General features: G+C 53.5%; 4 protein-coding genes across 10 annotated transcripts in view; 2 read left to right on the forward strand and 2 right to left on the reverse strand.

The window, feature by feature from the left end:
- The window catches only part of EFTUD2 (elongation factor Tu GTP binding domain containing 2), a 33,498-nt gene extending 30,900 nt beyond the window's left edge, over positions 1-2,598 (reverse strand). Inside the window, exon 1 of the mRNA XM_019752300.3 lies at positions 2,459-2,598. The gene's annotated coding sequence lies outside the window, so the exon portion shown is untranslated. The remainder of the gene's footprint in view (positions 1-2,458) is intronic.
- Positions 2,599-2,711: 113 nt separating this feature from the next.
- Positions 2,712-6,002, forward strand: DNAAF19 (dynein axonemal assembly factor 19). 3 transcript variants are annotated; one of them, XM_019752195.3, is made up of 4 exons: positions 2,712-2,823; positions 3,882-4,033; positions 4,431-4,563; positions 5,203-5,791. In XM_019752195.3, the coding sequence occupies exons 1-4, from the start codon at positions 2,821-2,823 to the stop codon at positions 5,650-5,652; spliced, it is 738 nt and encodes a 245-aa protein (XP_019607754.3). In that variant the 5' UTR covers positions 2,712-2,820; the 3' UTR covers positions 5,653-5,791. The 3 variants fall into 3 exon arrangements, with proteins under 3 accessions (XP_019607754.3, XP_019607755.3, XP_019607756.3); XM_019752196.3 differs by having other exon boundaries at positions 2,807-2,907; positions 5,203-6,002; XM_019752197.3 differs by having other exon boundaries at positions 2,807-2,919.
- Positions 6,003-6,528: 526 nt separating this feature from the next.
- FAM187A (family with sequence similarity 187 member A) lies at positions 6,529-8,063 on the forward strand. Its single transcript, XM_019752194.3, has one exon. The coding sequence runs from the start codon at positions 6,677-6,679 to the stop codon at positions 7,919-7,921; it is 1,245 nt and encodes a 414-aa protein (XP_019607753.3). The 5' UTR covers positions 6,529-6,676; the 3' UTR covers positions 7,922-8,063.
- A 664-nt stretch (positions 8,064-8,727) lies between these two features.
- Positions 8,728-17,866, reverse strand: GFAP (glial fibrillary acidic protein). Of its 5 annotated transcripts, none has more exons than XM_019752312.3 (10): positions 17,360-17,866; positions 16,420-16,480; positions 16,133-16,228; positions 15,127-15,288; positions 13,780-13,905; positions 13,347-13,432; positions 12,764-12,807; positions 12,276-12,395; positions 10,936-11,021; positions 8,728-10,280 (listed from the first exon to the last, which is right to left on the reverse strand). In XM_019752312.3, the coding sequence occupies exons 1-10, from the start codon at positions 17,827-17,829 to the stop codon at positions 10,239-10,241; spliced, it is 1,293 nt and encodes a 430-aa protein (XP_019607871.3). In that variant the 5' UTR covers positions 17,830-17,866; the 3' UTR covers positions 8,728-10,238. The 5 variants fall into 5 exon arrangements, with proteins under 5 accessions (XP_019607871.3, XP_019607869.3, XP_074176917.2 ...); XM_019752310.3 differs by having other exon boundaries at positions 13,347-13,567; positions 17,360-17,863; XM_074320816.2 differs by lacking the exon at positions 12,276-12,395 and having other exon boundaries at positions 17,360-17,863.
- Between the last annotated feature and the right edge of the window lie 6,917 nt (positions 17,867-24,783).

Raw genomic sequence — 24,783 nt, forward strand, 5'->3', positions numbered from 1 at the left:
TTGAGTAGCTGCAACTGAGCCCATATGGCCCAGAAAGCCTGAAATATTTACTTTAGAAAAGGTTTGCCAACCGCTGCTTCCGTGTGTGTGATTCCTACCAACAAGGACACTTTCCTACATCATCACAATACAACCATCAAAATCAGAAAATTAATATTGACACATTACCACCACCTAATCCACCGACCCCAGTCAAGCTTCACAAACTGTTCCAATAATGTCCTGCACAGCAAAGGATCCCACCCAGGATTGCACGTTTGCATTTAGTTGTCACATCTTTAGCTTCTTTCGCTCTGGGACAGCTCCTCAGTCTTTCCTTGACTTTTATGACTTGACACTTTTGAAGATTACAGGTTAGTGAGTTTGTAGAATGTTCCTTGAGTTTGTCTGATGCTTCCTCATGATTAGATTCAAGTTACGCATTTCTGGCAGAAATATCACAGAAGTGATGCTGTGTTCTTTTTAGTGATCTCCTAGTATCACGTGGTACATGATTTTAACTTGTCCCATTAGTGGTGACGTTAACTTAATCATTTGATTACAGCGGTGTCTGCCAGGTTTTTCTATTGGAAAGTTACTTGTTTTCTCTTTGCAATGAGTAAGTATTTTGTGGGTTTTCTCCACTTCAATTGCTGAAATTCTATTCAAAGTTCCAATGCCACCTCCTTCAAGCTTTCCTAGATCCCCAATCTCTCACTCCCCTATGCTGCTACAGCCTTCTGTACCTTTATCAGCATTTAATGGTTTGGAGTGGTAGTTACCTGTACCAATTACCCTCGGCAACAACTCTACAGCTTACAAGTAATAAACCCTGAGCAAGGGTTAAGGACCTGGGCTCTGGAATGGGAAAACCTGGATCTGAAACTTTGTCACTTAACAACTATGTAACTTCAGGTAAGTTACTTCACCTCTTTAAACCTGTTTCCTGAACTGGAAAATGGAGTGACTAACTCCCATTGCATGAAAGGTTGTGAGAATTAAACAAAATAGTCTCTGTAAAGAATTTATCCGAGTCCCAGGCTCAATAAATGTTAGTTAGCATTATTTTTGGCCATTCTTAAACACAGGAATCCCGTGTTCCGTGTGCCCACTGGCCAACGCACCTTGCAGAAGTAGGAACGGAATAAATGTTAAGTGAATGCAACGTTTAATTTTGAGATACTGTTATTTCTTACACTAAGTTAATTCCTCCACCTCCCTCAATGCCACCTGTTGAGTGCTGGTTGTAGATAAAATAGAGAATTAAGAGATCCAAGGACTAGTACCGTGTTTCCCCGAAAATAAGACCTAGCCGGACCATCAGCTCTAATGCGTTTTTTGGAGCCAAAATTAATATAAGACCCACTCTTATTTTACTATATACTTATTTACTTATAGTAAAATAAGACCGGGTCTTATCTAATATAAGGTCTTATATATAAGGTCTTATACATAATATAAGGTCTTATATTAATTTTTGCTCCAAAAGATGCATTAGAGCTGATGGTCTGGCTAGGTCTTATTTTCGGGGAAACATAGTAATTAAATGTAAATTATTATGGAAACTTCCACGTGCATAGAGATTCTTTTTACTCCCAAAGAGCTGTCACATCTGTGCTTATTTCATTCTCCCAAGATTCATGAAGTGACTGAAGAAATTTTTATAGACGGCTGTTCCAGGGACAAACCAAGCTCACTCTGCTTCAGGGCCATTGTACTTGCTCTTACTCTTCCTAAACGCTCTTGCTTTGGATATTTATACCTTGTTCCTTCATGTCACTCAGATCTCTACTAAAATGACACCTTCTCTGAGAAACCTTCCCTTGCCACTCTACAAAAGTCCCCCATACACACTCTCCAACTCCCACCTTTACTGTTTTATTATTATTAACATTTATCACTACCTGAGATATAGCTAGTCACGTGTTTAACGTCATCTCTCCAACTACAATTTAAGTGAGGACTGTTCCCCCCCCCCCTTCACTTAGAACGGTGTCTGGCACAAAACAGGGCCTCAATATTTGTTGAGTGAATGAATGACTCCAGCAAAGCACAGAGAAGATAGCTGACTTGCCCACAGGTGCACAAAACTTTGCGGTACCAAACTTCACGGCAGCTTCCCGCTACAATGCAGGCTCTCAAAGGAATACAGAATAAGGACGGAGGGAGCTGGGCAAAGGAGTGAAGAAGGCACGGATGGAAGCGGGAGTGAAAGAGGGGGGCTGAACAGTGAGAACGACCCCTGCCCAGGTTAGGGATTTTACGGATGGACTACACCGAGGGAACCCCGGGATCTGAGTGTGTGTGTGTGTTGGGGAGAAGGTGTCTTTCATTCCCTTTCCCGCTCCACGCCTCAATTTACCGATCTGTAAAGTGAAAGGGGCAGATAGCATATAACACCTCCTCCAGATCTGACATTATTTAATTTCCCATGCCACCCGGGGCAACCTCCCCACGCCGCTGACCCACGCCAGCTCACCTCCCGCCTGCTCAGCCCACGGCTCCCGGTAGGCCGCTGGAGACCGCGCTTCCGCCTCACACGGCCGCACCGCCTGAGCCCGCGGTCCGGAAGGACCCCGAGGCCGCCGCGGTCGCGTTTCTGCCGCGGAGGACAGCCCTCTGCCTGAGGACCAGCTCGGAGGAAGGCCGACCGCGGACACAGGAACTGGCAAGGGGGACTTGTGGATCCTCAAACCAAGGCGTGAGCTTTTCCAAATTGAATGAGGCTTGAGGAGGCTTGAATCTGATCAGGCGCCTCGGGACCGTCCTGAACGGGGGCCTTCAGGTCGATCACGTGGGCAGACTGTTGGAGCAGTTGCTGGGCAACCGCAGCTGCTGCGTATGGTAGGCTAAGCTACCGTGTTCCCGGCGTATCTGGGGATCCCCAAAGAAAGCAAGGGAACCAAAGCCAGGGCTGCTGGGGTGAAGGTCAGAGGGGCGGTAGGCTTAGTTGTTCTATTTATTCAATGACCTGGTAGGGCTCAGAAGTGGACAGGAGCCGGACACTTGAGTTCAGTTCCCGGCCATCCAGCCCCCTTCTTGGTGTTCAGCTTACCCACGTTGAGGTGCAAGGGGAGGAGTGTGGGGTTGGTTGAAGACCTCCCGGCTCCTTGTCCTAAGGCTCTTGATGACTCCACCACAAAATCTAGCTCAATGCACCAGGAGTCTGAGGTTCAAAGGGGTCTCACAGCAAGCAAACGCCAGAGCAAAGACTAGAACCCATTTAGGTGATCTCCCTATAGAACGGATCAATCAGCCTCAGATACGCGGAGACTGCAGAAGTACAGTGATAGAACTAAAGAGGTCGCCCAAATATCTAGGGTCCTGTGATCCAGCCCTGGGCTGGATAGAAAGATTTGGGGACAGGGATCATTCAGCCCCTTCCCCTGCCACTTCTACTTGTTTTCCTGCTCAGTCCTTGCATCTGGCTTGGGTGAAAAATATCCTTCCCCATTAAAGACATTTAATTATGGATGAAATTTTATCCCTGGGCTCAAGAGTAGCTAACAATAGTTCTGCTTTTGTGCGAGGTCTTCTTTCGTAATTGCTATAGAGTGAGACCATGTGGAAGAGTGAAGGGACTGAATTTTGAGATCCAAATGCTTCCTCAGCTGAAGCACCAATAATAAAATATTTTTAGAGGCAGAGGACAAAATTAACATTGGGCTCCAAATTGAAAGTCAGGACTCTATTCTATTTTGAGTGACAACACGTCTTAAGTTCTCACTGTGTAAGTCAGCTCCGCTCACTAGAGAATCAGATTTTTGTAACACCCCCCAACGTAAGTGACAAGATATCCAGAGTGGTTTTTGGTCATTTTGTGGCCTGGCAAAGAATCCAGATGCACACTCTTCCCCCTGTTATTGATCCTCCATTGATGTGCATTCCCTTTGCCTTCCCAGGCACAGGCCATGGAAAGGAATGACATCATCGACTTCAAGGCTTTGGAAAAAGAGCTGCAGGCTGCGCTCACTGCCGATGAGAAGTACACACGGGAGAATGCTGCCAAGTTACGGGCAGTGGAACAGAGGGTGGCTTCCTATGAAGAATTCAGGTTGGCTTAATGCCATTTTTCAGACCCTCCTGTTATGGTGAACTTTAGTGGATAAGGGCACGTACTTTGGTGTCAGACAATTCTGAGCTCAGTCCTGGCTCTACCCTCTGCTACCTGTGTGATCTTGTGCAAGTTATTTAACCTCTCTGCGCCTTTATGCCTCATCTGTAAAAGAGAGTAACCATTATTATGATTAAATGAGTTATTATATGTTAAGATTTTTGAGCATGATGTTTGGCACGTGGGAAGTGCTTAAAAGCTGTCAGCTATTGTTGCTGCTGTTGTTATTAACATACTGGCCTGCCAACAGATTCAGCCGATATCATGCAAAGTCCAGCCACCTCACACCCACAGACACCATTAGGTCCATCCCCTAATCTCTGTCCTTTGTCCACAGGGGTATTGTCCTTGCATCACATCTGAAGCCACTAGAACGGAAGGATAAGATAGGAGGAAAGAGGACCGTGCCTTGGAACTGTCACACTACTCAGGGAAGGACCTCCCTGGATGAAACCACTGACATCTCTCAGGTAGGTGAGGCCCAGCAGAATTCTCTGCCCTAAACCTCCAGTTCTATCATCTTACAACACGTACCTTTTCCTTATTTCTCATGTTAAACCAACAGAGGCAGGTTTCTGCCTCCAATCCCAGAAAGAAAAGCACCCAGCAGATGGTGGGGTTGACCTGCATTGGGCAGAAAAGTCAGGAAGGTGGCCAGGCCAGGCCGGTCCCCTCCGGGCAGTCCTTTGACTTGCATGCACAGATCAGATTTGGGTTGCTCCAGGTTATATGGTGTATAGTATAATGATCCTGTGGCAGTGTTGGGAGGGCGACCCAGCCTCTCAGATCCTTAACACTCACCTTGAGGTTTTCAGTCATCCCCTCGGCCCTGCTCAGAGTAAACCCTGACTTACTCTCACATTCATCGGTAAGAAAATCCTGGTACAACTAAGAATCTCAAATCATGGCCTGGGTTCTTTGGGACCCTCTCTCCCTGTTCCACCGCTAGTTTCCCTCATCTGAGAATGAGTCCCCCAGCGACCACAGCCTTCCCGGTGCTCAGAGAGCAGTACCAGAGTGCAGGTGAAAATCCACAGGCTTCCCTCACTCTTACTGTCGCAGAACAGCTGGAAGAGCTCTAAATTCCCTTTCCTTCTTTTGTGACCTAGGAGAAAACACTCCTGCAGCCTGAGACCTCAGCAGAGTTCTACCGTGATTGGCGGCGACACTTGCGGAGTGGGCCAGAGCGCTACCAGGCCCTGCTACAGCTCGGGGGTCCCAAGCTGGGACGCCTCTTCCAGACAGATGTGGGGTTTGGACTTCTAGGGGAGCTGCTGGTGGTGCTGGCTGATCATGTGAGGCTGGCTGACCGCTCATTGGTGCTAGGGATCCTGCACAGCCTGGCCGGTACCGGGCGTTTCACCTTGAACCTGAGCCTGATGAGCCAGGTGGAGAGACAGAGCTGCAGAGGCTTGTTTCAAAAGCTGCAAGCCATGGGCGCCCCCAGGCCCGTGAAGGAGGGGCTCAGCCCGGAGGAGCGGGGTCTGGAGCAGCCTGGGGGGCTCCAGGAGGAGGAGAGGCTCCTGCAAGAGCTGCTAGGGCTGTACCAGGTGGATTGATAGGACCAGTTACCTTCAGAGGTCCCAGTGGTCGCTGGAGGCATTATTTGATTGTTGTCTTGGGGCTCTGTGGGACTGTAGTAAGAAGCCCACACCTAATTCCCTTTTCAACTTGGAATTTTCAAAGTAAAAGCCGGGATTCAATCTTTCCCTCTTCTGTAGCCCCTTGGTGGCTTGATACTCTGAACTGTGTAAGTCCACAAGATGGTCAAGGGCCCAAGAAATTAAAAGAGCTTTGCTTCCTACCCTTAGAGTCTGCCAAGCCCGTGGCCCATAGCCCTGAGAGATGGGCATGTGCCCAAACAAGTGCTGGCCACACCAGTTACAGCCTCCACCCAAAAAATGAAAAACCAAAATCATTAATCTTCCATGATAAAGAAATACTGACCTCCATAGCTCTTAACAAGACTGTTTATAACCTAAAACCAATGAATGGACATTTAAATCGACAAATGGTCACAGTCAAATGCTATCTCATCTGAGGTGCAGTATTTTTTCCCAGGGGCTGAGTTCCTGTGCAGGTTGGGCCTGGAAAAACCCCAAGCCATCAATTTAGGTCTGGCCAGCCTCCCAGGCTTCTTCAGATGGCCAGATGGGCAGGTGGGTGGGTTTCCTTTGACTCTGGGATTACCCAAAGGGAAAACCTTCCCACCAGGCAGGGAGGGCAGGTCCTGGAGCAGGGAGGCAGAGATTTCCGTCTAGCCCCTGGGCCCTGCTTCTCATTCCAGTTTCTCCTGACCCATTCTTGGGTGAGTGTCAGTGTTCTAGAAAGGAGAGAGAAGGCCAGGTTCTAGAATGGTTTTCCCTTGAGATCGCATCTGTCACATTAGAAGGGCATCTTGTACATCAGCTGGGAATCAGTTGCCTTGCCTTTGGCCACTTCCCCTGCAGATGGTTGCTTTTCTTGGTGGCTGAATCTTTTCTTAATATAGATGCCTCCTCTGGCAGTCATTTCTAGAAGCCCCCATACGACTTGAGTGCCTTGGTTTTGCCCTACCCCCTCTGACCCCTCCCTCCTGCACACATGAACCTGGCCCACACCACTGTGCTCCTGTGGGCGTGGGGGAGTCTCCAGGCCTTTGAAATCGTGGAGAAGGAGAATATTTTTCAGAGGACCCCTTGCCCCGCTTTCCTGATGTTCGACAATGCAGCCTACCTGGCCGACATGAGCGTCGAGCTACCCTGCCACTGCAAGCCCGAGGAGGTGTCTGCGGTTGTCTGGTACTATCAAAAGCATCTCGGGAGCAGCCACACCAAAGTGCTGACGGATTTTGACGGGCGCGTGCTGACCGAGGCGGCCCAGGTCCGGGTGGGCAGTGACATGCTGGCCCGCTTCAGCATTCGCATGTTCAGCCTATTGGTTTTCAGGGCCCAGCCTGAGGACTCAGGCTTGTATTTCTGTGGCACCCGCAAGGGGGACTACTTCTACGCCTACGATGTGGACATCCAGAGCAGTGAGGGAATGGTGGCCACCTTCAAGGACCAGGGCCAGGAGCCCTTTGCCGACGACTACTATGGGAGCCTCCACGTCTTCACCACCTTCTGGGAGTGGACCCCCTGTGACCGTTGTGGGGTGCGTGGGGAGCAGTGGCGCATTGGCCTCTGCTACCTGCAGAGCTCAGACCTCTCCCCACGCTACCGCAAGACACTGCCGGACGTGGTGTCCTGTGGGTCACAGGCTGTGCCAAGAAAGCTTCGGGCCAAGGCCAGGGACCACCCACCCGAGCTGCTGGTTCAGAGCTGCATGGTGCCCTGCAGAAAGACAAAGACGACCCGGCAGGGTGTGATGGCCATCTTCAATTACATATCCAAAGTGGGCAGCCGGCCCTGGGTGCCCCAGGTGCCCATTCAGTTCCACCAGCAGAGGCTGGGCCATGGACTCATCATCTCCTGCCCCGGGGCCCGGCCAGAGCACGCCGTGGCCTGGGACAAGGACCGCCAGTACCTCTACCGCACACAGTACCTGACGGGCATCAACAGGTCCATGAGGGTTTTCATCGACCATGGCAACCATCTCCACATCCGCTTCACCCAGCTAGAGGACCGCGGCATCTACTATTGCTGGCGGCAGGGGGTGCGGGTCGCTGGGTTCCGACTGGGTGTGACATCTCGAGGGCGCTACAAGGTCTCATTCTCAGACCCCGAGACTCGCTCTGCCGTGGAGCTCACCCTGCTAGGGTACCTGCTCATCACGGCCATCTTTGTCACCATTCACCTCTGTCGTTGCTGCTGTTACTTATTTCGCTGTTGTCCCAACTTCTCCCCCTAGGCTCTCTCTTCCCCAGCTCTGAAGACCAATTGAGCTCAAATGTGTTTGTTCAATGATACCAGATGCCTCTGGCTGGGCATTCTGGACTGGGACGTGTGGTAAGAGGGTGTGGATTGATTCGTTAGTTACAACCTGTTCCCCATTTTCATGGGCATATCCGGGACGTGACCTGGGAAGTGGGGAAGCCTGAGGCAGGTGGGAGGTGGGGGACTGAGGCCAGAATGGAGGGAGACACATCTTCTGACTTCACATAAGATCAGAGAAGCAAGAAGGGAACCTAATTTTTATCAAATGGCCTCTTTGGTGTTTGAACAGTGTTTGAGGTGTGCTTTATTTTCTTACCTTCGAGTATTGCCAAGTGGGTGCTGGTTGAATTGGGGGTAGCAGGGAAACGAAGAAAGAATAAAATGGGGTGGAGTTCATATGTGTCCCTTCTGCCTTCCTCCCCAGCCTTGTCCTGGGACTGGCCAGTAGAAATGGTGGGTTTGGGAACAAAGGGAAAGAGTAGAACAGGGGAAATGGGTGAGGAAAGTAGAGGTCAGATTCAGGGCTTTCCTGAGAGACTGCATCCAGGCTGGGGGCGTTAGAAGAGGGGCTGGAGCAAAGGCTGCGGTGGGGTGGGTTGGGGGGCTGCTGTGGCAGAGCAGGGCTGGAGGTGGGATTTGTCACGTGGCTGCTGCTGTGGGAGTTTGGGCTCCGGACATGATCAGTGATAAGAAGCAAGTTGGGTCTTGTCCAAGGCTACTTGCTGCCCCCTCCCCCCAGCCCCAGCCTCTCCTGAACAGATAGAGTCCACTCTGGGGGAAGCCACAGCAGTTGGCTTTATTTACCTCAGTGACTAAAGGCAGCAGTGGTACCCCGAAAATTAGCAGCTGTGGGTGGCAGGAGGGAGTCGCCGAAAGGGCACCAAGTCTTGGAAAGTCTCCCTCCCTTTGGATTTAGAGGGGAGAGGGGGACCCTGGAGTGGGTCCTTTCAGCCCCATTTCTGGGCACAGATAATCTGTACCTCCCCTCCCACCCCCAGTCTTCCCATGGAAAGCAAAGCAGATGCTCTGGGTGAACGCCTCCAGGCTTCAGCGATGCAAACCAAAGTCTTCACTCTGCTTATGCCTCAATTTCCCAAACTATAAAATGGGGTGCTACCTAAAATACTGGGATACATTTTGTATTTGAGTAATAGGGGCCCTTGGCTTAGGGAAAAACAGCAGGTCACGGTGGGGAAGAAAGGGTCAGATATATCGTGGTGGCTTCACCCACCAGTATTTGCTGGAGTCGAGAGGCAGCAGCTGCGTGGGCTTGGAGGCCTGAGTGGACAGGAATTATACAGCGAGGAAGGAGCCTTGAGAACTGGGGCAAAGTGTGCACTACCCCTGTGGACAGCAGCCGCTTTCTCTCCTGTTTCAGTATCTTCAAAGGATGAGTCACTTCTTTGAATCCCATGACCCAGAGGCCAAGTGTCACTGGTCATCCACACCCCCAGATCTGATACATAGCATCGTCCTACTGCCTCCTCCACCATCTCTGCCTGCCCCCCACCAGCGTATATGGGGTGGGGTGGGGGGGTCCTCCTTGGCTTGACCTCTCTGTACTGACACCTAGGGGCCAGGCAGCCCCTCTACTCCCTCCCAGCACCATTTCCCTCTCCACTTACACTAAGATCCCCTAAGTGCTGGGAATCGAGCCCCCACTTGCCCACAGCATGCCCACGTGGCAGCTCAGTGGGGCTGAGACCCTTGAATTATCACTCAGAGGCCCCTCTGGAATCTGCACAGGCCAGGAATTCTGGCTGCTGACAACTCCGGTAGCAGGACATCCCCGCCTACTCTCAGACTGGCCAGGGTCCATCTAGAAGAATGAGCCGCTGGTCAGGGCTCCTTTGCCTGCAGGGACTTTCCCTTCCTGTCTCAGATCCGTTTTCCTCCAGCAGCCTGAGGAAACGCAAAAGCCTACTATTTCCCAGATAACTCAGAGACCTCTAACTCAGGCAACAGTTGCCATGACAACAGGGATTAGGCTACACAGCGTGATTTATTAGGTCCCAGGCCCTGCCCAACTTCTCTCCTTCCTCCCAATTCTAACTCAAGCTGCTGGCCATGACGCTCTAGGCTGCCCCTTTTGGGGCAAGTGCCCTGTTAGTTGAAGTCGCTGGGAGTAGGGTGGGTGCTGTCTGGCAGGCCTAATGCTAATGGAACCTAGGGCAGCAAGCTGGCATAGAAACGGGGATGGGGAAATGAGCTATCAGACGAGGGGCACCTATCCTGTTTCCTGCTGCAGGCCCTTCCTGCTGTGGGGCAGGGGCCACGAAGTGGGTCCCCCCTCACACCACGTCCTTGCGCTCCTGCTTGGACTCCTTAATGACCTGTAGGGGACAGAGAAGGTGCACAGCGCCACGATTAGGAGTTCACACAGACCCCAGGTCCATCACTGCTAGGCTCTGTGACCTTGGGCAGGTCCCCAGCCTTCCTGGGTCTTTCTTTTCTATGAGAGTAACCACAGCTCCCTCAGGCAGCAGTCCGAGGGGGAAATGAGACCACACCTGTAAAATCACAGCCCATGCCAGGCCCATGGTGAGCTGATGATGTAAGGTTAGCCAGTACTGTTGCTGGTGTGATGGGGCGGGGGGCGGGGGGAGGGGTTATGCCAAATTCCCCTTTCCCATTCCTCTGGCAGGTTTCTTGAACCAAGCTGGAAACAAAGTTGGGAGTGAAAACTAACTTTAATTTTCTTTCTCCCTCCCAGGCCTGGCACGGGGGGCCCCTGAGTCAGGGTGAGAAAGGGAGAATGCCTGAGTCAGGACCTCCTCCAGTGGCCTAGGCGCCCAGGTTCCCCTTAGAACTCCCAGTGGAGGGGCTGGAGCATTGAATTGTGTCCAGGTTCCTTCCCTGGGGAGCTCTTGTGAGTTATCAAGAACACTCTATGTGCCAGTCTAGGCTTTCTTCCAGAGCCTGGCCTCCAGGATTCCTAGAGGCAGCCAGCGCCTGACGGGGCCGGAATGTCAGGTCTGCCCTCCTCACCTCTCCATCTCGCGTCTCCACGCTCTTCACCACGATGTTTCTCTTGAGGTGGCCTTCTGACACAGACTTGGTGTCCAGGCTAGTTTCTGTGGGTGTGAGAAGAGAGGCGGCCTCCTGTAGGCTCTCAAGGCACTGCACATCCTCTCCCGCCCAGGCTTCCTGTTCCACCCCAATCATGAGTACGAAAGTACCCAACCAGGCAGGGAGGGCCTAGGCTCTTCCAAAGGGGCTGGCAACCACCTCCCCAAGTCCCCACTGTGTTGGGCAAGTCCTAGCTGCTCTGTCCACTGCCCTGCTCGCTCTCCTGGGCCTGGCTGCATTTCAGCCCCTGTGTAAGCCCTCTCCCGGTACCTGGCTTTCTGACAACCCAGCACTGAGCAGAGGAAGGAGCACATGGGCTTTGAAATCAGGCAGACCAGAGCTCAAGTCCCAGCTCGGCCACTAACCAGCTGCACAACTGCGGGCAAGTTAATTTACTTCTCCCGGCCTCAGTTTCCTCATCTGCTAAAGGGGATGATGGTGCCCACTTCTCTAGGTGGGAGTGAGGAGTCAGTTAACTGAAATAATGTATGTTAAGTGACTGACACATTAGTGCTCAATACATGTAGGTCCCTTTCCTGTCCCCCTTCCCTTTTCCTACTTCTTTCTGCCACTTCTCTGGGCCCTAATGACCCCTTACTGGCAGTGCTACCTCTGGCTGGTCCACCTGGCTAGCCCGGTGCTGAACTAAGCCCTGGGACATACATATCTAGCGTTCCTAAATTTCTAGCTTAGAAGATTTTTCCATAGCTGAGAATCATTTGAAGGCCACCTACAAGTAAGAAGTAATTTAGTTTTTCTCTCCCTCAGAGAGAAAACTATAACATATCACACTCACCAATGTTTAAAATTAAGAGCAGGGAACATAAAACTTTATTCACTACAAGAGTGCAATCCAGGGGGAAATAATCCTCTGGGCTGAATCAGCACCGAGCTGAGCAAGGGAGCCTCAGGGCCAGACGAATCGAGCAGAGAGCCTGGCCACGCGGCAGAGGGAGACCCTAGGGTCCTCCCAGCGATGGCAAAGAGGTGAGGCAGAGGCTGGCATTGGCTCAGAAGCCCCAGAGCGTCTCATCTGAGCACCGAAGGGCATATCACCTTGAACACTGGCCACCCCTGCTAGTTTAACCTACATTTGCCTTGTGCCAGGGCCTGGGCTGGGCACTAAGGCTTCTGGGAAGATGACACAGCCCTGTCGGAAAACCTGGGAGGAGGGAGCCCAAGAAGATGGGGAAACGGGCTTGGGGAGGCTTCCTCCCTGCCAAGCGAGAAAAGCACCATCTCTGAGGCAGGCAGCTAACCAAGAACCGGCGGGGCTCCATTTACAATGTGCTGAGCCTGAATGGGTATAACTTGTACTGTGAGGCTTTTGAGATATCTTGTGACCTTGTTGCCTTCCCCTTCGTTGGTGCCTTTGCCCCCTGTAGTGACAAGCAATTTGAAAACAAAAACAAAAACATAAAACACTCAGATGGGCAGAGCTTGCTCAGGGATCTGTGGACAGGACAGAAGTTGAGACCCTTACCCAGGTCTGTGGTGGAACGGGGTGCAGGGATGGGAGGGCGGGACACAGAGCAGAGCAGGACAAAGAGAGGCTGCAAGCCCCACACGGAATGCCCTGGGGTGATGTTTTCTGGCTGGAAGTTCTGCGGTCAACCATGAAAGCCCTCAAGGAGAGCCCTGGACCCCTTTGCCCAGGTCCTTAGCCCCAGGCCAGAGCTGCAGCCCATGGGCCTGGGGGAGGAGGCAGGAATCCAACACTCTGGCCACATGGCCCTGCTTTACTGACCTCGGATCTGCAAGTTGGAGAAGGTCTGCACAGGAATGGTGATGCTGAAAGACAGCAGAAGGAGAGGAGTGACCGGGCGGCCTAAGGACATCCCGGGCCAGGTCCTGGTCCAGGGTTATCATGACAGCTGCATTTCTTAGCTTTCCCCAGCAGCCATCATGCTCCCTGGAGCTCCAAGAGTCTGCAAGGGGCTTGGCTGTCATCTGTGAACAGCTCCATTTGATGGAGAGTGGGGGCTTGGAGGACGGCAGAAGGGAGGGAAGAGTGGCAAAGAGTTCCGAAGAAGCAGAAAAGATCGGTCAGGGGAAATGCAGTCCAATCTTTGTTTGGAGGGTGTGGGGGTGGGGGGAGCCTTTTAGTTTAGGGGGTGACCCAAGTCCTTGTCCTAGGACCTAATCAGTGTTGGTTGAATTGAATCCATTCATTCATTCATCAAGTATTTATTGAATACCTACTGGGTGTTAGGCCAGCACTGTGCTGGGTACTGGGGTAGGAGGGGGGCTGGACACGAGGCTGAAGAAGACCGTCCCTGAAGCGAGAAGGACAGCAGGGCGGATTCCCTAGGGCTGTGATCAGGGCTCACCGGTTCTCCTCGCCCTCCAGCAGCTTCCTGTAGGTGGCAATCTCAATGTCCAGGGCCAGCTTGATGTTGAGCAGGTCCTGATACTCCTGCAGGTGGCGGGCCATCTCGTCCTTGAGGCTTTGCCCCTCCTCCTCCAGCCGGGCCAGCGCCTCCTGGTAACTGGCTGCCTCCCGAGCATGGCGTTCCTCCTGCTCCCTCATCTGCCTCTCCAGGGACTCGTTCTGTGGGGTGGTGCCAGCCGGTCCCTCGAGGCCTCGTCATGCCGCCTAGCCCTGGGACCGGACCCACTCCGGAGGGCTTCGAGGGCCCCACCCCTGTCCTGGTCCCCAGCATCCCCTAGGGTGGCAGGGCCCTTCCTCGGCTCCCCAGTCTCGGCTGCCCAGTCTCAACTCACTGCTCTTGTCCACCCACCTCTGGCCCTGCCCGCGCTCACCGTGCCACGCAAGGACTCCAGGTCGCAGGTCAAGGCCTGCAGCTGGCGCCGGTAGTCGTTCGCCTCGTGCTTGGCCTGGCGGAGCAGCTCGGCGTTGCGGGCAGCGGCGTCTGTCAGGTCTGCAAACTAGATGGGGAAAGGGTCCTATGCAAGGCGCAGGCTGCAACCGCACATGGGCTGCTGTGTGGGCCCGGCCCGTGGGAAGCATGGTCTCTGGGAAATCAGGGAGGTGGGCAGGACCCCAACATTGTCCAGGTCACCCCAGGTCATTGGTCTTGGGTGAGATTATTCCCAGCAGATGTGACCCATGGACAGGGGACACAGAAGCCATCTCCAGCCCGGAGCACAGTGCATGGTTAGGGAATGAGTGAATGAACAGTGTTTGCCACAGAATCCAAAATCTGCACTGGCAGCTCCATCTAGAGACTGAACTCTGTCCTCCCCCACCGCAGACAGTGGATTCTGATGAGCAGATACCTGGGTGCTAATAGCCCTCCCTCCCCCAGCTTGCAGTGAATTCCTCATGGCTCCCATCGGCCTCAGTCTGCTCAGAACCATCACTGGCCTCTGCCACTCACACTGCTCAGCTTGGTGCCCTGGGCGACCATCTCTGGGCCCCCACCTCTTGTGCTTTTCTGCCTCCAGGCCTCTACACAGGCTCCGTCCTGCACTCAGAATGCCCCTTTCCTCTTCTCTTCATGTCCATAACCTGCCAGCCCTGCTTAGGCCAAATGCCCTCCCTTCTATGGTACCTTCCCTGGTCCCCACATTGCACATAGACTCTGCCCTGCAGTGTTCTCTACAGACACCATATATGGTGTACAGTACATTTCCCTGCTCAGACATTCCTCTGTAGCCTGGGCAGTGTCTGGCATGCAGTAGATGGTCAACAACCCAGGACACAGATGGCGGAGGCATCAAGAATGCAGGCTCCCAAGTGAAATGGCGGGGGTTGGAAATCTAGTTTTAACCCTTAGAAGCTGTGTGACTTTGGGCAAATTAGTTAACCTTTCTGGACTTCAGTTCTCTCATCTGTCAAAGAACAGTCCCTACTACATAGTAAGATAATCCATTCAAAGCAGAGGGCCTGGCATACAACAGTGTTTAGTAGCAACTAGTTATAGTAACAAATATTACTCCTATTTATTATGATGAAATATAGTAGCAATAATAATAAGTACTTAATGGTACCTATGTGACCCTGGGCAAGTCACCTCACTTCTCTGGTGAAGGTCAGTCACCAGAGAGGATCCTCTCCCAGCTTCCTCTACCCTCCTTCCCCAATTCTCTTGCATGGAGCCAGGAGGGCTGCCTGGAGGAGGCTGGCTGTCCGGCAGTCAGGGTTACCTTGGACCGGTACCACTCCTCTGCCTCGTGCATGTTGCTGGATGCCACTGCCTCATACTGTGTGCGGATCTCTCTCAGGGCTGCTGTGAGGTCCGGCTTGGCCACATCCAGCTCCACGTGGACCTGCTGCCGAGCCAGCTGCTCCTGGAGCTCCCGCACCTCCTGGCGCGGGTAAGAGAAGGGACAGCAGGGCTCAGGGGCCCAGGCTGCAACTGGGGTTTCCCCACAGCAGCAGGTCCTCTTCTGCCAGCCCCTCGGACTCAGACTTTGGCTAAGGGAAATGGGACAGTCCCAGTGCATGGGGAGACTAGCCCAGGTTAGGGGAGGCATGGGCTAGTTTGGGGGCCTCACTGTCCTCCTCCTAGGCCTGGACAGGCAGGAGCACTGAAAGTGTGCCTGGGTCCTCATGGGACAGTGACTGAGTCCCTGTGGGGAGTAGGTGTGCCTATGGGTTCCCAGGGCCCATAGGGTCATGGATGCTGAATCTATGATCTGAGGTCAGAGCTCAGAGGGATCTTTTTTTGTTATGAATGGTTCTCACTTAAATGGAGAGAGATGGCAGAGGGAGTGGAGTCAGAGAGATGGCCTGTGTGACCTTAGCAAGTTTTTTAACCTCTGAGCTTCAGTGTCCTTCTCTGTGAAAAAGGTAATACTGGAAGGTTTCCTATCTCACAAAGCTGTAGTGAAGGAAAAATGAGGCAACAGGCCCTTGTAATTCTCAGTAAGTGGAGTACGTGTCTGTGTGCATTTTACCAGGGGCTGTTGATGTTCTCATGTCTGTCTCTATCTGTCTCCCTCAGTCTCTCTGTGCATCTCTTTCTCTTCCTGTATTAAATCTCTCTCTTTCTCTCTGTCAGTCTGTTTCCTTCTCTCTGTCTCTGAGTCTCTCTGAGTCCCTCTCTCTCTCTCTCTCTCTCTCTCTCTCTCTCTCTCTCTCTTTCTCTCTCTCTCTCCTCTCTCTGTTTCATCCCTGTGTTGTCCTTTCGTCCCTCTGCTCCAGCATTACCTCCTCATGAATCTTCCTCAAGAACTGGATTTCCTCCTCCAGAGACTCAATCTTTCTCTCCAGGTCCAGGCGGGCCAGGGTGGCTTCATCTGCTTCCTGGAGTAGGGAGGAGACAAAGGGCTGCTGTGACTCCAGACTCTTCCCCACTCTCTAGCTTTGTCTGATCCCCCTTTCTGGAGCTGGAAAAGCAGCACTTTGCTCGGGGGGGTTGGGATTGGGGCTGTGTGTGGGTGGGCTGCCATGAACCCTTTCCCCCCTCCTGTGCCCCACCCCTCCACCCTCCTGACCTGTCGATAGGCAGCTAGGTTGTTCTCAGCCTCCAGCCTCAGGTTGGTTTCATCCTGGATCCTGGGGTAGGGGGACACATTCCTGGGTCAAGGCTCTTCTGAGGACTCTTGGACCCCTGCCCCTGGGTGTGGCTGCCAGACAGACCCCCATGACGAGTGGAGTGGCAGGAGGAGTGAGGGGCAGAGGGGTCTTACACAGAGCCTTGGCCAGAAGAGTGAGCAGAGAAGGGCCTTTGTTTCAACTCATTACTAAGGGGCCTTATCAGGGTTGCTGCACCTGCTCCTGCTCACACAGGCGCTTCCACCAACGTGCACTCCCTGCTGCATGCACAAACACACACGTCCTCCTGCACTCGAGGGCACAAGTGCATGCTGGGCCAGCTCAGCAGAGCACCAAGCCCCTGGGGTTTCCTCTGGCCTTTGGAAATGGATTTTATTAAGATCTCCGCTTCACGGCTGTGCATGCTGAGTGCCTTGACTCGGATCACGAGCTGGTGACAGGCAGTCACCTGTGTTCTGAAGCCAGGCCTGCCTGCTCTTTCCCTCACTCCCTCTACCCCAGAGCTCCGTCCTCCCGGTGCAAACCAACCTTCCCTTCCAATTCCTCCTTTAGACAGACGCAGGCTCAGAATCTCAGAATCGGTGAGTTCCCCGCCCACAGTCACAATGCCCCCCAGTGAATGAAAGGCACAGGCCCTGCCTGCCTGCTGGGGTCCCTGACTACTGCACAGGGCTCCCCAGTGTGGAGGTGCTGAAGGTCTTTGGGAATAAGATCCCTGAGGCTCTGGGCCTTCTTCCAGTCCCTCCCAGAGGAGCAGAAACCAGGGAACAGGGAGACAGAGGCCCTTCCCTCCCCAGACCCTGCAGGCCTGCAGGCACTTCCTCTGAGGGGCTCAGTCCTCCCTGCTCAGAGGCCCCTCTCCCCTGGCCCTCTCCTCACTTCTGCCTCAGGGTGCCCAGGTCCTGTGCCAGGTTGTCTCTCTCTGCCTCCAGCCGGGCGTTGCTGGCGGTGAGTTGATCAAGTCGCAGGCGCAGCTCCCGGAGCTCAGCCTGGTAGATGTCAGCCAGCTTGGTGGGCTCCTTGGCTCGCAGCTGGTTCAGCTCAGCAGCCAGCGCCTTGTTCTGCTGCTCCAGGAAGCGCACCTTCTCGATGTAGCTGGCAAAGCGGTCATTGAGTTCCATCATCTCGGCCCGCTCACTGGCCCGCGTCTCCTTGAAGCCGGCGTTGAGTGCCCCGGCCAGGGAGAAGTCGACCCGGGCTGGGAGTGGGGGTGGCATCCGAGCCAGGGAGAGGCGGGTTCCAGGACTCAGGTGGCGGCCACTGGGAGTCAGGCCTCTCACCACCATCTCTGAGGAGGAGATATAGGAGCGGCGCGCAGCCGCAGTTGAGGTGGCCCGTCTCCTCTCCATCCTGGTCTGGCTCTGCTGGCTCCTGGGATGTGAGAGCTTTATGGAGGAGTGGGATGGCCTGGCACTGCTCAGACTGCCCCTGGCAGCACCCTCTGGCATAGCCTGAGGGGGTGGGGCTGGGCTGCATCCCAGCCATGGGGAGAGCTCCTCACCCCACCAGAGGCAGGGCCCCCTGGGCACAGACAGAGGTACTGATGGGCAGTGCCTGCGGCCAGATGTTGGGCCTGGGGCCTGATCACTGGGCAAGAGACCCTCTCTCTAGGAAGGTGGGTCAAGAAAGGGCTGGACCAGTTGACTGGTGACCTTCTAACTCTTAGATCCTATAACCCAGGCCTTCCCTCACTCAGCACTCCTCCTTCTAGTGCCTGCTGGGTGCTGGCAATTTGACAAATACAAACCTGTTCCATACCCTCAAGGAACAGTGTACGTTACAGATTCCTGCTGAGCCCCGTTTCCAACAGATTGCTGGAGACCTCCCCTCTGAACACAGGCAGCCCACGTTCTTGCTTTCTCCCCACTCCCTGGAGTTCTGAGACTGTTGGCTAGAATTGGACACCAGCCTTTGGAGGGTCAATTGAGTCCTCTGTCTAGCAGAGGGGGGATGATGGAAGGAACTTGGGGGTCCTGAGAGGGCAAGAGGGAGCAGGCACTGCACTCTCTGATTCTCTCCCTGGGCCACTCTTAAGCCCCCACCTCAGTCTCACCCTCCCTCGCCCAGTGTCCCTGCACCCCATCCCAGAGCCCGCGCCTTGACAACTCCACAAAGCAGTTATGAATGAGCTGGCTGTCCCTATTCCCATCTTTGTTCCTGCAACACCCTGTTTCCCTGGCCACCCCTCACCTCACTCTCACTGGAGATTTATCTCCTTCGAGTTCCCACATATCAGGCTGAGAAGATGGGAAAGGCCTCTGGCATGGGTGGGTTTGGGAACGCAGGAGCCACTGGGTCTAAACTGAGAACATGGAACCTGGACCCTGTTGCCCCTTGGGCCTTCAAATCTCTCTACCCCTTCTATTGTCATCTTGCAGGCTGGGCACCCTGCCCGGACCCCCACCCATCTATGTCCTTGGACCTCTGAGAAGCGGGCAGCCTTCTTCTCCCTGCCCTCACTCTGCCCACTGCCCATGCCTGGGCCTCTGATCCTTTTCCCCCGGACACTTGCTGAATGGAGCCTTGTTCTCCACCGCCAGTGAGGGCGCCACACAGCAAGGGCAGCCCCCAGGGGATGCCAGGCTGTTAGGCGGGGTACAGCCCAAGCCCCCTGTTCAAAGAGCTTCTCGGAAAACATCTGAGGGGGGCTGGGGCGCAGCTGGCAGCAGGCTCTGTGCCCACCCCTGGCCATTGTATCTGTGCCAAGGTGAGTCATTCAGTGGGCAGTTGGGGAAGGCCCTGGGGGGTGGCCAGCCCAGCATTGCCAGGTCTCCAGCTCTGCAGACAAGGCCTGACTGCTCACCCCCTCCCCAGCTCTCAGACCCAGCCCAAGCCCCTGAGCCCCAGCCCAGGCCATGCCCTTACCCCACTCTGGGAGAGATGCTTTTCATTTGGGCATGTTATGAGCTGCCTGCTGAGGTTTCCCCTGTGACTCTTAGTGCAGAGAGAAGAGGTAAGAGTCCCTAAGTCTCTAGCCAGAGCCAGAGCAGTGACATCGGAAGGAGAATCTTGAGGAGAGGGCGCCTAGTGACTTTTGATCCTGCTGTGGGTTTGGGAGCTGGGGAAGGACAGGGCTTCTTAAAGGAAGAGCAAGACTGGGACAAACCCTTATCCTCTTCTCTGTGGCCAGGAGTGGCTGGCCTTCCAGCTTGCCGTGCAAGTCATAGCGTATAACCTCCTCTTCTTGTAAGTGAAATCTAGTTGAAGTGAGTGCCAAGCAGCCCTGGAGGGAAAAGATAGAACAAGAGTAAGAGGTGCCTGTCAGTGATGCTGAATGAGTTATACCTGTGTATGCATGAGACACAGGTGTGTTTCAGCAACAGCAAATGGAGGCCCCACCTTCACCCCCTTCAGCCACCTCCCTGGGCCCCTGTCATAGGCCCAGGCTTCTTGCTCCATCTTTAAGCCCCATCCAACCCTCAGACTCATCCCAGAACTCAGCCCTTACCTATCTCAAGATATCTTCACAGAGAACCAACCAGGGAGAAAGACTTGGTTGTGATTGTGTGACCCACTTTCATTACTTTTTTATTACACATTCGTTGTAGAAAAATTAGAAATTACAGATACGCAAAAAAAAAAAAAAAAAAAAAAAAGGAATTAACCATAATTTTGCCACCTGGAGATAAACACTACCAGATTTTCCCCCACACATATAAATTCAATTTTTTACAAGTGGGCTCACGCTGTACAAATTACTTTGTAATTTGCTTTTTTTCACTCAACAATATGTTGTGAACATTTTTCCATATCAATAAATATTTATCTACATCATCATTTTAACAGCTGCATGGTTTTTCACAACATGCATTCATTTAACCAAATTATAGTTATGTTCTCTCTCTCTCTCTCTCTCTCTCTCTCTCTCTCTCTCTCTCTCTCGTAGATCACACTGCGATGCACACCTGCCCCATCAAGTGGTGCTTCCTCTCTTGCTTCCCCAACCCGAGGGCCTCAACATCTGGAGCCTCAGGCCAATCCCTAGACCACCTTCTGGATTAGACAGAAAGCTAAAGGCCAGGGGGAGAGGATGCCTGGACGTCCCGCATGGGGCCTTCAGCCAAGCCGTGCCCTGCTTCAAGCTGAGATGAGAACGAGGTGACCTCCCACCCCCTGTGCCCCTTCCCTATATCAAAACCTGTCAGGATGCCCTCTTACCCACAGAGCCCAAAGGCCTTCCAGGATAGACCAATACCACACTGGGCCTCAATGCACACACGAGGTGCCCAGCATTTTCAAAATTTGCCAGCCTCTAAGTCAAGTGGCTGGTTTGCCATTGGACCGCTGCCCACTGGCTCCGCTCAAACCCCTGCCCCTCTCCCAGTGCCTGGCACAGCATGGTGGGCAGCAAACGTGGGTGGGATGAAGAGAATATGGGTCTTTCTGGCTGACCCCTTGCAGACTGCTGAGTCTGTCCGTCTTATGTCCCAGCCCTAAGAAAGGGAACCTGGCGTTCAAGGCCACTAGATGGCAGTGCTCAGCTGCCCAGGCCCTAGTGGCTAGGAGGCCACAGCCTTTTAGAGGCAGGGACAAAGCGGTCTCAGCAGTAGTGGGCAGACTTTCCAAATCCCAAATTTGTATCACATAGAATCACCCCCTTGTTCTCTAGAGTTGCCTCTGACTGCTATGGCAATGCCCTTTAGGTCAGAGAGCAAAGCCATGGCCACTCAATAGCTGAATGGTATTGGCCAACTTCCAGAACCTTCTGAGTCTCCATTTTCACATCTGTAAAATGCGGACTCCCTATACTTACTTCCTTAGTAGTTATGAGGATAAAATCGGTGGAAGCCAGACATAGCAGGCGCTCGACAAATCATAACTTCTGTTTCATAAGACCTGCCAGGTGCTTCACCCATCTACATGTTAGCACGTCTGTGATGGGGTGAGCTCAGAGGGGTGGGAGCTGGGTCCACCAGAAGGATTGCCATGTCCTATTGACTCCACTGGGGATGAGGGAGGGACAGAGGACAGTGTGTGGGCAGCTCCCCCACTCCGACCCACACACACACAAAGGGCAGTTACTTGGCAGTGTGGATAGGAGCCCGGGGGTAGCACCCAGTGAGGAGAGTGTGGGAATCAGCACCGTTTGGCCCAGACCATTAGTTGTTCATGGCTTAGGCCACCAGGGGACACATACAAACTATCTCCCCCTGTCCCAGAGGAGACTCAGAGCTGAGGCTGTTCCCAGCCTGCTTTCCCACCTCTCTGACTCCTCCATCCTTGCTCTGCCTCAACCCTAGACTACAGGCCCCAACTCTATTCAGTTTGAGAAGTTCTTGGTGTGTCAACATCTCCCATTGGAGGGGGTCTTTTCTGCACCTCAGCCTGAGGCTTCCCAAGGAAAGGGGCCATGCCTCCCCCCATGGATGGGGACTTCCTAATGCGAAGACCTATGTCTCATCAGACTGGGATCACCCTAAAAATAAGATGTCTCCCACATCTGACTAAGGCACCCACAGGACAGGAGTCACCCTCTCCCCTTGGATGGGAGCTCCCTGGTGTGAAAACCCATGGTTCACAGTCAGCTGGGAGCTCCTTCAGGGCAGGGGTTGTCCCCCCTTCCAGGTGGAGGAGGGCTCCCTCACGCCAGGGTGGGTTCCTTCTCCCATGTACAGCCCATGCCCAGCCGGGCGCTGCTGGTTAGAAGCTCCTAACTCCAGAGGCTGAAGAAGGGCTCCTGGCTGAACTCCCAGACTCCTCCCTCTTCCCTGCATCAGAGGCACAGCTCACTCACCTTCACAGACCCAGGGGCCAGGCTGCTGTGTTGGGGTTAATGAGCTCGGGCTCTTTCTCTCCGCCCCCAGCCAGGGCCTGCTTCAGTCTCCCTCCACTTCTTAGCCTCTAACCGTGAGAGTGGCTTTTTAATTGCTTTTCCCTGTCTGCCCTGCTCCCCACTCCCCTCCGTCTCCCTGCCTGACTGCGTCCCTCTAGGAGGGTGAAAGGCGGGGACCAGATATGTTCCTGGCAGGAGAGGACTGGCGGGTGGTCTGTAATTTCCAATCCAGTGGTCCTTCAAATGGACAGGATGAGCCCGGGAATGGGGGTGGGAGTTCTGTGGGCGAGCTGAGGGGAGCCCTTGTGGGGAGCTAGAAAATAGCCATTGTCTCTAGACCCCCAGGGTGACTCTGATAACTTTCAACCCCCAAATCTCCATCCCAAATCCCTCCTGGGTCCCTCTGCACAAAAGAACTATGGAGGAGAGGAAGACAGCCATGCACTAGATTCTTTCTGGGAACCAGGATCCCCCAAACTTCGCCAACAGCCAAAGGGACATTCCTGGGAAACCTGGGGACAGGCGAGCAGGAGTCTGGGAAGCAGCATTCCTGAGTTAGCAGCTGCCAAGGAGGCTTCCCACGTGGTGACTGGGTCCCCTGTGGAGGCCAAGCTGGTGGCCCGGAGAAAGCCCAGTTCCCTCCCATTGACAGGTCCCAACACTGATGGAGGTTTGGCTTACACTCAGGTAACAGGGACAGATGCCATCCTAATTCCCTGCATGAAGGGACCATGTCTTTTCTCTGTCTGAAGCTCCTGGCAGTGAGCCCAGTTCTCTGAACTGGGCAGGAATTTGTACCCGAGTGGGGTCCAGGCCTGAGCTGCAGGGCTTGAGGTGGATGGAAAGGGACCGGGAAGAGAATACATCTAAACTCCCAGATGTGGCGAGGGGCTCTGCAAATACCCCCAAGGTGGCAGAGGCCAGGTAAAGCAGGGAGAAGGGTCTAAGAGCAGGCTGGGCCCGCAGTAGATGGGGGAGCCCTTGATTGTTGTGTCTCGAGGATGACACTCTTTATGTAAGAACAATCCATTCTTAGAGCCTTGTCACTGCCTACAGATGTCAGCTGCGATCTGGCTGTCAGCTCGCTGCCCCCTTGGCCCCCGTCAGCTCTCAGCAAAGATGGGGCCAGCCAGGCAGCCTTTCAGCGAGTGGGCACACACAGCCTGACCTCCCGTGATTGAGGGCAGGAGCCACATGTGCTTAACTCCATCGGCAGAGTCTTTGTACATTTAATGGGTCACCTGAGAGCACATTTTGCATCATGGAGCCACAAGTGTTTGTGGAGTGAATGGCCAGCTGCAGAACACCCTTGTCTAGAGTGACCTTTTCCACTCGCGTCAGCTGCCCCCAGCCCAAGTGAATTCTGCCTCATGCAATGGACCCTGTTGTGTGAAGCTTGCCCTCCTGGCCCTGGTTGCCTGCTGCCTCTGCACTTGCAGGGGTGACGGTGACAATCAAATGAGATAATATATGTGAGGGCCGCAGGAGATGGGAAGTTATTCAATTTGAATCCAACCGGCACTCACCGAGGCCTCCTGAGGTCACAGCACCTCGCCAGGCCGCTAGGGGCTACCAATGTGAAGCTGTGACTGCTTCTGTGGGAATCATGGTGCGCAGGGGGAAAGAAACTCATTAAGACTAATTGGAGGGGAGGGAACCCCAGGCACATGGAAAGAAATGATGTCTGTTCACTTCTAAAGGGAAGCAGCTTGGTGCCAAGCAAAGGATCAGACCCCAGTTTGAACCCTGGCGCTGTTAACTCCAGGCATGTTTTGTTAACCGTTTTGCGTGTTTCCTCACTATACCCCGTATGACCGTGAAGTTTTGGGAAGGTGCCTGCAGCTGGTAGGAGGATCTCAGTTCTCTGCCGTGTGCCCTTCCTTCTCTCCAGTCCTCCGAAAAGGAAACACAGAGTGGGGAGGGGCTCACCAGGTTGGGGGGGGACGCTGCTCCCCAGAATAATGAGGACTCATTTGGAATTAGCAGAATTATTTACACACTACTCACAATGTGCTAAATACCTTTTAACATGTTTGTTTTCAGAAGCAAGTTAAACACGGACTCCTGTAATTTTGTTTACACTAGTAATTCATTCAGACAGCCACATCTTCCTGGAGAGACAGAGGTAAACTTGTGTTGAACTGTCACAATCCAAACGAGTGGAAAGGAAAGTCACCCACGGTGGTGGGGAGTGGGGCTTTCGGGGGCAGGTAGGAAGAAAGTTTCTCTGGCTTCAAGCCTGTTGGAGCTTAGCCTGGAGCCTCAGCTAAGACCTGGGGACCACGAAGACACTCTCCCCAACTGACTGAATGACCACAGGACTCCTAACAAACCAAGCCCACGCTGTAGGACGGAGCAGGCCTCCAAGTGTCATTCCTCCTTCACCTGCTCAGGAGCAGACGCAATCCTGCAGGAGGCAGAGGGAAATGTTTTCTACACCCAGAAGTTTCTTGAGGTCTGGAAGAGTGGGAAGGTGAGAAAGGGAAGGTGTGTTGCTATTCTCCCTAAGTGTACAGAGAGAAACACACAC

This window comes from Rhinolophus sinicus, chromosome 12 (assembly GCF_057876585.1).
Source record: "Rhinolophus sinicus isolate RSI-liver-muscle chromosome 12, RSI-T2T, whole genome shotgun sequence".
NCBI classification, from domain to species: domain Eukaryota; kingdom Metazoa; phylum Chordata; class Mammalia; order Chiroptera; family Rhinolophidae; genus Rhinolophus; species Rhinolophus sinicus.

Excerpts from the sequence above, each read along its gene's own strand:
- DNAAF19 (XM_019752195.3), top strand. Across the intron at positions 4,034-4,430 it reads GCTTCCTATGAAGAATTCAG|GGGTATTGTCCTTGCATCAC; the intron begins GTTGGCTTAATG and ends CTTTGTCCACAG. Across the intron at positions 4,564-5,202 it reads AAACCACTGACATCTCTCAG|GAGAAAACACTCCTGCAGCC; the intron begins GTAGGTGAGGCC and ends TTTGTGACCTAG.
- FAM187A (XM_019752194.3), top strand. The coding sequence starts at position 6,677 with ATGAACCTGGCCCACACCACTGTGCTCCTGTGGGCGTGGGGGAGTCTC.
- GFAP (XM_019752310.3), bottom strand. The coding sequence starts at position 17,829 with ATGGAGAGGAGACGGGCCACCTCAACTGCGGCTGCGCGCCGCTCCTAT. Across the intron at positions 13,906-15,126 it reads AGGAGTGGTACCGGTCCAAG|TTTGCAGACCTGACAGACGC; the intron begins GTAACCCTGACT and ends TTCCCCATCTAG. Across the intron at positions 10,281-10,935 it reads TGGAGACGCGAGATGGAGAG|GTCATTAAGGAGTCCAAGCA; the intron begins GTGAGGAGGGCA and ends TGTCCCCTACAG.